General features: G+C 34.2%; 1 protein-coding gene across 1 annotated transcript; it reads left to right on the forward strand.

The window, feature by feature from the left end:
- The first annotated feature begins 1,911 nt into the window (after window positions 1–1,911).
- Window positions 1,912–10,776, forward strand: LOC148305864 (uncharacterized). The gene is made up of 4 exons (XM_088265955.1): window positions 1,912–2,453; window positions 6,301–6,455; window positions 8,057–8,216; window positions 8,748–10,776. The coding sequence occupies exons 1-4, from the start codon at window positions 2,120–2,122 to the stop codon at window positions 8,891–8,893; spliced, it is 795 nt and encodes a 264-aa protein (XP_088122081.1). The 5' UTR covers window positions 1,912–2,119; the 3' UTR covers window positions 8,894–10,776.
- The last annotated feature ends 453 nt before the right edge of the window (window positions 10,777–11,229 follow it).

An 11,229-nucleotide genomic window follows, 5' to 3' on the forward strand; every position in this document is an offset into this window, starting at 1 on the left:
GATCAAGATAACACTGCGTTTATACGACGCAGTGCCCTATGCACCATTGGGGTGCGGATAAGGGTTTTCCAACGTGTTTAGTTAAAAAAAATCAATAAAAAAAAAATAAAAATGTGTACTAGGTACACAACACCGGGAAGGGAGGGCTGACGAGTAAGATGCTGGAACGAATTACGTTATAAGAGGTTCCACTGTATGCGGTTCATAGATCTGTAATATCCCATAATCAAAAAAATTGTGCCCTGTCATATATATAACCAAAGGGACAATCCAATCTTGATATATAAACATTTAAAATTACTGCCGGTACGCGGAATATTGTGGATGAGTATCATCGTTGAACAACAAACTAGACAAAAATATCCACATCTTCTAGTACACAACCATGATACACGATTTACCCACAACGAAGGTTTGATAGTCCCAAGAATTAACCGTAAATATGGGAGTCCAACACTGCAATATATCGTTCCGAACATTTTTAATTTGTTGCCGACGGAGGTTAGAGGTCAAAATAAAATATGGAACAAAGGCAAAATAAAGGAATGGGATCAAGAGGTAATTTTATGAAAATTGTAAAATGTTTATATTCTTAATTTTTTTCTCTTTTTTGTGTGTATATTAGGTTAAAATCGTTGAAAACAATAAAAATGTATTAAAAAAGAACTCCACCGACAAGACACACAAGGTGGCTTGGTGGGTCTCTACAAAAAAAAGTTATAAATATGTATAAATTGTGATTTAAATAAATGTATACAAATAAAAGAAATTAAAAAAGTAGACAGATATACCCCTTTGTCTTTACACTGCCGATATGTAGGTAGGTAGGTGTATTTGATGACGGATGAGTTTGGAGAGATGGCGTGAGTCACGTAGAGCGGGTTTGGCAGGCAGCTGAACGAAGATGAGTCGCTGTTACGACTCGTGAACGAGTCCATACATACATAATGTATGGATGTGGGAGTCTGACCTCCATTCCGGCATTTCTTTTGGTAAACTTGAAGCAGGGTTGCCCACACTTGCTCTAAAAAATGTATTTTTTAATGTTTACATATGTATAATGTGTATAATATATATATTATATATATATATATATATATATATATATATATATATATATATATATATATATATATATATATATTATATATATATATATATATATATATATATATATATATATATATATATATATATATATATATATATATATATATATATATATATATATATATATATATATATATATATATATATATATATATATATATATATATATATATATATATATATATATATATATATATATATATATATATATATATATATTTATATATATATATACATATGTATATATATATATGTAAATATATATAATATATATATATATATATATATATATATATATATATATATATATATATATATATATATATATATATATATATATATATAAATATATATATATATATATATATATATATATATAAATATAAATATATATATATATATATATATATATATATATATATATATATATATATATATATATATATATATATATATATATATATATATATATATATATATATATATATATATATATATATATATATATATATATATATATATATATATATATATATATATATATATATATATATATATATATATATATATATATATATATATATATATATATTTATATATATATATATATGTATATATATATATTTATATATATATATATATATATATATATATGTATATATATATACACATATATTTAAAAGATTAAACTAATAAAAACATTTTTTATAGATTTTCGTACAGCCCTAACCGATAAGAACTCTCACATTTCAAAAACCTTAAGAAATGCCCGCGTTATTATCTTCTTGCTTCCATTTAAGCAGTCACTTCCTCGACACGAACCAGAGAGCTCGTATTGACGACCGTACCCGATGAAAGTAATAAATAAATAAATATTTCGCGTATAAACGGCTGACTAATGTAGCTCGCTTTCTCTGAAAACTTGGCTTAGCAACATCGCTGGCGAAATTACAGTTACAAATCTGATCATACATGCAGATGCAACGGTAAAAACTGATAAAAAACCAAAATGGATGTGAGAGAACTAGTCAAGTGGCTGTTTCAAATCAAAAAGCCAGAGATAAAGTCCTTTAAAAAGTGTTCGAAAGTGTGTTTTTCTATGGTTTTTGTTTTGGCGGTCTTTTCGGCTTTCCCGCCCTGCAAATGTCAAAGTGAACTGTCAAATGGATCTGAGGAATGGGACCTTTCCGCAGTGCCTCGCTATTTTTCGCAAAAGACTGATGACAAAAATGATACGATGAGTGCCGATCTGGGGAAAAGTATCATTCAACTTTTTTCTGGAGTCTTTGCGGATTTTAAAGATGGTCTCTCGGAGGGAAAGCTGGAATCGTACCCCGGAGAAGGTTTGATTTTTATATTGCAACACTTCGGCTGTCCAAACTTAAAACAGTAAGAGACACTTTATAAAAGTACGTTTTTTTGCATTTTTGGACTAAGTAGAATCTAATAATAATAATAAAAAACCCTTATCCGCACCCCAATTGTGCATAGGGCACTGTGTTAAATAAACGCAGTATTATCTCGATCGTTTACACATGAAGGAAAGGTGATCAGCCCTCAGGTACTAGTCCATGGTAATATTGAATAAATACTACAGTGAAAAAATCTCTTATATTTATTTTACCCCCTTGGGGATCGAACCCGGGACCTCCAGAACGGTAGCCGAGCGTGCTGACCATTACACTACGGAGGCGAACGAAAAAGAGAATCTGCTTAGTCCAAAGATGCAAGAAAAACTATACTACTAAAAAAAAATATACTACAAAAAATGTCCCTTACTGTGTTTTGAGTTTGGACAGCCGACTTATCTGTGTATTTTTCATTTATTTATTTATTTATTTGGGTTTACTTTGTAAAACTCCATTTTAATTTATGCCTTAATTTTTAAATCAAGCACAGATTTTTTGAGTCTACTAAGTTGTATTTTATTAAAAAAAACACATCAAAATTTATATTGTGACAGATGTTTCGCCTAGTTATGGCATTTTCAAACGAATGTGATGATGATTATTTTTTTAATTACCTAACGTCCAAGTGACTCTGGAATCTAGCTGACCCTACTCAGGCTTCAACTTTTTAAGTTTCATAGCCTACTCGTGAGTGGATTTACTCTTTATGTTTAAAGTTACTATAGTTTCATGTGATTCGTGAGTGAAAATTCTAGGCAAACGTGTGAAGATTAAATGGACTGACGGTCCTTAAATAGCTATACAATTCTAGGTACTTAGGTAATAGTTTTAACATGTGCAGTAATAATTTACGGGAGACGACAATAGTTAATGGGGCATGTCGGCTGTCCAAATTTAAAACACAGTAAGGGACATTTTTTTTGTAGTACTAAGTAGACTCTACTTAGTCCAAAAATGCAAAAAAAATGTACTACAAAAAAATGTCCCTTACTGTGTTTTAAATTTGGACAGCCGATGTAAGTACGTACACTTATGTTTATTTTCTGGGAAAGGAAGAATCTATTGACATGGCAATTTGTGAGAAAAATCTAAAAATTAAAACATAAATTTACCACAAAACATCCTTTAAATGCAAATCTGTCCTGTTGACTGTATTCTATCGAAATCTTAATTAAAGTTGCGACAAAACGTGACCAATCCTGTGTTAAACCAATATGAAATCATTTAATCGCACCAAAACGTAACAATTTTACAAGCTAGAATTCCTGATTACTCAAAATCATTTATAATGGAAATGTAACGTTTTAGTGGGGACCACATTCAAGGTAATCTCATACAACACCAGTAATGATAGCGTCGTTATTTAAGGTAATCTCATACAACACCAGTAATGATAGCGTCGTTATTTAAGGTAATCTCATACAACACCAGTAATGATAGCGTCGTTATTTAAGGTAATCTCATACAACACCAGTAATGATAGCGTCGTTATTTAAGGTAATCTCATACAACACCAGTAATGATAGCGTCGTTATTTGAGGTATTCTCATACATCACCAGTAATGATAGCGTCGTTATTTAAGGTGTTCTCATACAACACCTGTAACGATAGCGTCGTTATTTAAGGTAATCTCATACAACACCAGTAATGATAGCGTCGTTATTTAATGTTTTCTCATACAACACCAGTAATGATAGCGTCGTTATTTAAGGTGTTCTCATACAACACCTGTAACGATAGCGTCGTTATTTAAGGTAATCTCATACAACACCAGTAATGATAGCGTCGTTATTTAATGTTTTCTCATACAACACCAGTAATGATAGCGTCGTTATTTAAGGTAATCTCATATAACACTCAGTAATGATGGCTTAACAACAAAACAACATAACACCTAATAATAACGAGAGAGATAAGTGTTCTTGCTCACGAACTTGAAATCACACAGTGCGTCTCGGCCCAGTAAAATTTCATATATCGGTCAAGAGAAGCTGGTTACTTGGTTCAGTTTTTCAAAGCTAGCCAATGAATTGACCAAACGATTTGTGGGCCAATCCTACAAAAAGTATTTATTGTAACTGTAGACAGTTTTTAGAATTCCATTTAAAATTTTTGGGTAACATATTAAACAAGGTGATTGGATTTAATTCTACTTTTATTTACATAAAAATGATAATAAGACGAAACGCGTCACGTATTATCATATATATATGTAAGTAAAAGAAGAATTCAATCCAATAACCTAGTTTAATTTTGGGTATATTACCCAACACTATAAAAAGTAGTTGTAAACGATTATTTTAATTATTCGTTCACAAATGCGATTTATCAGACGAATTTGCGGCTAAACGGCGTACGATAGACGTCCGTAGAATAGAACGCCACACTACTCTGTCTTTGCAAACATTCTTCGCGGAGGAACCACATTCATGCATCTCTTCATACATACCCGCCTTTCGACTTTTGACCCGACCGCTTTCAAGTATTTGAGATACCTGATCGCGCCAAGTTTTTCTCGGTCTTTTGCTGCTTTTTCCAACTACATTCGCTTCATAAATTTGTTTTATCGTTCTTTCCTCACTCATTCGTTCCACATGTCCAAACCATCTCAACGCACCTTCCCTAGTTTGCTGGATAATTTATTTAAGATTTGGCGTTTAATTTGTAGAAGTCCATTTTAATTTATTTATTAAATATTGAAATTAAACACTCATTTTTTGAGTCTACTAAGTTGTATTGTATTGTAAAAAAACACATGTTTTTAAAAAAAAACACTATAAACACGTTCCACATGCCCAAACTATCCCTACACACTTTTCTTATTTTTATCGATAATGCTTATTTCAGCCTTGCATTTTATCCTTATTTCACCATTCGAACATCTATCATACATCTTTTTGCCGCACACTCGTCTGAGAGATCGAATTCCGACTGCATTCCGTCTACTTTCACCCTTCTTTTGCCGACTTATTATTTATAATGCTTCTAATTTTGGGCAAAGATTAAAAGACGAGCCCCAAGCGTCGATTTCACCGTAATTTAGTTGGATTACGAATTCCTTTTCGGAGAAAGTCAAGGTTAGTTATTAAGTACATCTCTTGTACTGTAGCGGCGGGTACTGGGCGTGGAGGTGGGGGAGAGATCCGGTCGTTAAAAAGATCCGCATCAGTGATTCCGACTCACCAAAGTGATTCGGTCAAAAAACCGGATTAAAAGCCGAATCACTTCGGTGAAAATCCGGGGTAGTCGAATATTAAAACATAGTCAACACAGTGTTTTACGGCCCTGCGAGTGTTTTTGCCTAGAATTTTCACTCATGAATTACATTAAACTATAGTAACTTTAAACATAAAGAGTAAATCCACTCACGAGTAGGCATAGGCTATAAAACTTAAAAAATTGAAGCCTGAGTAGGGTCATTATACAAGCGGTGTAGCATAAGCCGTAGCTAGATTTTAGAGTCACTTGGACGTTAGGTAATTTAAACAAAAAATGTTAATTACTAAATAAATAAAACCCTTATCCGCACCCCAATGGTGCATAGGGCACTGCGTCATATAAACGCAGTGTTATCTTGATCGTTTACACATGAAGGAAAGGTGATCAGCCCTCCGCTTCAGGTACCTAAGAAATTCTAAATACTCTTGGTCCTAAGAAATTCTTGGTCCTATAGAAACTCTTGGTCCTATAGAAACTCTTGGTCCTATAGAAACTCTTGGCATCCATTCGGATCCAGCGAAGCGTTGGAAGGAACATTGCAAAAATATTTTCATGTTTCAGAATCGGGCCGGACTTTCGGTCGTCCCATCAAGAAGCTGCAGGCCATGATGATTCCACTTATGTTCAAGCTTGGCATTCTATCCACTCTGATCGTCTTCACGTTCCTACTCTCCTTGAAGGCGGTCGTCATCGGTAAAATGCTGCTCATGCTGAAGGTATGGAACATGGTCAATCAATTCACATCTTAACATAGATGAAGACGAAATGCATCGATTAACCTAGCCTGTGACAGGTCGTAAGTCCTGTAAATGTCTTCTTTGTCTCTATGTTGAAATATCAATTTAAAAAAATCTTTGATAAACCTACGTCACCCACTGACTGGCAAACGTTTTATCGAGTTGGTGAAGAATCTCCCATTATTAACCCTTAATTAGTCGCATGGGGTCAAAGCAATTTCGCATAAAAAAATGAAGCAATTTCTGCTCCGCATTTGATATTTAGTTCATGTTATTTCTTTTAAATATGATAAAATCAATAAAGCACTTTAATAATAAGCAAGTTTTACTGTCTTATATATCGCTCACTCCTTTCAAGAACGTCATAAATCAAAAATCGTCAATTTTCAGTTGTGCATGTTTTCGGAATGCCCAGAAAATGTACTACATCTCAGCAAAAGAGGCATATTTTTAACTTAATATTTACCCGCTACAGGGCAGAAAGTGTTGTTTTTACATTTTGAAGAAAAGGTATTGTTTAATTATTTTTTTAAATATACTTAATATTTTTCAAATGGAGAAAAAACCTTCAGGTTTTACCTGAAAAGATCTGTTGCACAGTAAAAAGTTCAATAAGTGGCTTGATATTTATTTTTAATACATTGTATTATATTTTTAAACTTTAAAAACGTTTTCCTGAAAAATCAAGTGTTTTGATTTTTGACGTTCTTGAAAGGAGTGAGCGATATGTATTTAATAAATAATAAGCAGTTAGTTATATCCTTCGTGCGAGTAATTAAGGGTTAAAGACCCTATTAAATACGCATTAAAAATTATTTCCTTCTCATATGATCGTCTAGTACAAGTATGTCATCTATTTTATGTCACGAGTATTTTTTTGCGGCCCGCGGATCCCCGCGGTTATATTTTTTAATTATTTTAATTTTTCATTGAAATCATTCATTTTTTTGTACAGGAATATATGATATTCTTTTACAAAGTCATTAAGTTGGATCTACTGCACCTCATGTGACTGTCTTTGATACTAAATTATTCACTTAAAGTTAGATAAAAATGAAAATGAGATTTTTGAGTTTTTTGTCCCGCCGGCGTACCCAACATACCTATGCGGCCCTTGGTGCCTTTTGAGTTTGGCACCTCTGGTCTAGTGCGTCTTTGAGAGAACATTTTTGTGTTCAAAATGTATTTAAGTAATAAACAAAATACTCGTGACCTACCGAGCAGTGTGAATTTTATATGTAACAGTATCGCTCTAGCGTGTAACAGTATCGTTCTAACGTGTTACAGTGTCGTTCTAGCGTATAACAGTTTCAATCTGGTATGTAACAGTTCGAACCTAGCATGCGACGGTTCCAGCTTGTCATGTCACAGTTACAACATGGCATGTGTCGGTCCCAACGTGACATGTGGTGGTCCCAACCTGGCATGTGGTGGTCCCAACCTGGCACATCACAGTTCCATCCTGGCATGTGACGGTCCCAATCTAGCATGTGACGGTTCCAACCTGACATGTGACGGTCCCAACCTAGCGCGTAACAGCCTCAATAAAAACACTAATGTTATAAATTGTCCTCTCGCAGTTGGCGACTGCGTTCGGGAAGCTGTTCTTCTTGAAGGAGCAAGGGCACGGCCAACAGGAGTGGTCGGGCCAAAAGCAAGTCCACGTGCACCTGCACAACACGCCCGTCTCGGCGCACGGTGGAGGGGGCTACGCTTCATACAGCAATCCACAGCACTATGGTATGTATTGTGTACGCGTTTTAATATGTTTGTATGGACGACAGACATCAACAAATAGAGCCACCAATAATTTAGCAATGTTACCAATATTAAAATAAGTCCATCGTTTTTGTGACGTCATTCATTACCAACTCACGAAAACAACGTATTTACGAAGGTGAATTTTCCAAAAGAAAATTATGAATGAAAATATTGATTATATCGGCTGTTACAAACACAAAACGAGTCTTTACAAACACAATCCTTTATAGGTTTGTATGTTAAATTAGATAATCTTCCTGTCTGATAATGATCAATTATATTACTACGCTTCCATTTGATACGATTTCCAGCCTGTCACTAATCAAACGGCTGCTATCAGTCGGCGCGCCGCGGCGCGTTGTAGAGGACGTAGAATAAGTGACTCTGTGAGTTGCGAGCTGCGCACTACGATTTTCATACAAATATGAACTGGGGTCTTTTCACGTTTAAATTTTGGATGGGAAAGCTTAACTTGTAGTAAAATACTCATCGTTTATTTTTTTCTTACAGGTGACATATCTAGCGGATGGGGTAGAAGAGACCCTATCGGGATCGCTGCAAGCGTTGCTGAAGCGCACGCCGGGCCTGGGGTCATAAACACCCCGTACGGACATTATGTCAGAACTGGAGGACCCACCGCTACTTCCGGATTTTAATAACAGTCTCGCTCCTACACACAAGAGAATGTCTTCACGAGTGCACATGGCTCACTAATCGCTCCATCTTTTGGAATTGTCAATGGTGTTTCCCGTCAGCCATGCACTTTGGGGCGATCCGTTCACTATCGATCTTCGGTCGCACATCAAAATGCAGGAAATCAGTCTGTCTCTGTCATACCATATATCATCCGTCGCGTCTTTTCATTTTTTGTTTCCAACAATCAATAAAAAATCACTTATATTTATTTGACCCCCCTGGGAATCGAACCCGGGACCTCCAGGACGGTAGCCGAGCGTGCTGACCATTACATTACGGAGGCGGACATTAATTACAATCACATAATTCGCCAAAATGATAAAACATGGTTTGTAATGAATATTTAAATAATATTTTAATTTTCATTTTAGTGTGTTCCGGGACCTTTTTTGTTTAAAAAAAAGCCGAAGTGAATTTTCTACAAAGTCCTTGGCTGGCAGTCTTCGCATTACCCATGATCCACGAATTATTAAAATAGCGTTGCCAGGTTGCAATTTCGTAAAATTTGTCCTGTAGCATGCATTTGTGCGCGCGTGTGTGTGTGTTTGTGTGTATGTGTGTACCGACAGTTAGAATAAAGCTTGATGTCTTGTAGAGGGGGTAAGGGTACCTACTTATCTTGGATGAATGCCCCCATCCCATTGGATAAAGTAGTTAGTTTTATTATATATTACTTAAAAAATAAAGACTTATATTTTGTAACTGTCCACTCTTATTTAAGCAACTACGACAATTATATTGTAAGGATAACTATGATCTAGAGACATCTATTGGTGGTTTTTATTGAGCAGAAACAATTTTATAAGTATGTGAGGTCTGAATCCTGGATTATAATCACACACTAGAGAAACGCCAGAAAATTCTGGCGTTTCTAGACATTTCATATAGATGTCTCTAGTGAAGTTCTAATGGTTCATATATATAGAATAACTATGATCAATTGTAAGTGCTAACATGACTCGGAACATAAAGATTTTAAGCAATGAAGAGGATCTTCACCCAAGAGTGGGTAGATGCATAAAAACGATTTAGTGAAATACTTAAATCAATTATTTTTTTACAAAAATGTTAGTAATATTCGTATAAAACATTTTGTGTAGTTTTAAGTGTGTAAATAGTGCTATGGTAGTGAAGGGTAGTATTGTTTGCATGCTGTGGTAGTGATTGTCCTGACGAAGAGACGGGTACGTCTCGAAACTGGTAGACATAAAAATCTCGGTGAGTGGTTATATACTAAAATTACTAACATTCTTGTAAAAAAAATGTTAATAATATTGAGAATATTTTATTCAAAGCTCATCTTAATTGTTACTAAAGCTTTGACGTTAAACCTCGCGATGAGAATGTGCGGCAAAACGATGTATGATAGATGTATGATGTATGAACGATGGTGAAATAAGGAAAGAATGTGAATGAAGGAAGAAGAAGGCTGAGATAACCATTATCCATCTCATCAAGAAAGGTGTATTACGATCGTTTAGACATGAGAAGGAATGAGTAAGGAAAGAACGGTAAAATAAATATATGTCAAATATATTTGGAAATGGAAGCAGAGAAAGATCGAGGAAAACTTGACATGATCAAGGACTTCAAATACTTTGGCGTAGACGAGCCAAGAGTCGAAATAATCTGAGGGCATGTATGAGATATTTTAATGTAAAAAAGGCGAAGAACGCAAAGACAGAGTGGTGTGGCATTCTTTACTCTCTGCTCACCCCTGCGGTGAAGTGGCGGAGAAGGTTAGCTAGCAAAATGATAAAACCAAGGAACAAAATCCTTGTTACAATATTTATTTATTTCCTGGAAAGTATTTTTCTGTTTATACAATAAATTATTTGATAAATTAGTTGTTTTTATTTTTATTTTATATATATAAAATAAGTATTTACTTATCGTTGTATAAAGTAATCACTTAGGCTAGCCAATGATACGTCGTAAACACCCTAACTTAAATACTTAGTTCTCAATACGCTTCCTCACATATGCTGAGATTTGAATGTGATATTGATATACTATAATACATGCATATTACATCGTAAAATTTGTAGAATTCAACTCACAACGCTGAAATGGTTTAGAATAACAAAAAGATAAACAATTTCTTTGTCAAACACTCATCTACACCCGATGGTTTATAGGACACTGCATCATTTAAACGGAGTATTATCTTGATCGTTTACATATGAAGGAAATGTGATCAGCCCTCCGCTTCAGGCTCCAATCCATATAAATAAATAAACATTTAAAAAATGTCCCATCCTTTTGTTTGTTTGTAGGTACTTGTTGCATTGCTAAG

This window comes from Brachycentrus maculatus, unplaced genomic scaffold (assembly GCF_059751285.1).
Source record: "Brachycentrus maculatus isolate JH-2025_06_01 unplaced genomic scaffold, ASM5975128v1 h1tg000259l, whole genome shotgun sequence".
NCBI classification, from domain to species: Eukaryota; Metazoa; Arthropoda; class Insecta; order Trichoptera; family Brachycentridae; genus Brachycentrus; species Brachycentrus maculatus.

Bases quoted from the DNA above. Each gene is read 5' to 3' on its own strand.
- LOC148305864 (XM_088265955.1), top strand. From the start codon at position 2,120: ATGGATGTGAGAGAACTAGTCAAGTGGCTGTTTCAAATCAAAAAGCCA. The intron at 2,454-6,300 runs GTTTGATTTTTA...TTCATGTTTCAG, and splicing joins GGAATCGTACCCCGGAGAAG to AATCGGGCCGGACTTTCGGT. The intron at 6,456-8,056 runs GTATGGAACATG...GTCCTCTCGCAG, and splicing joins AAATGCTGCTCATGCTGAAG to TTGGCGACTGCGTTCGGGAA.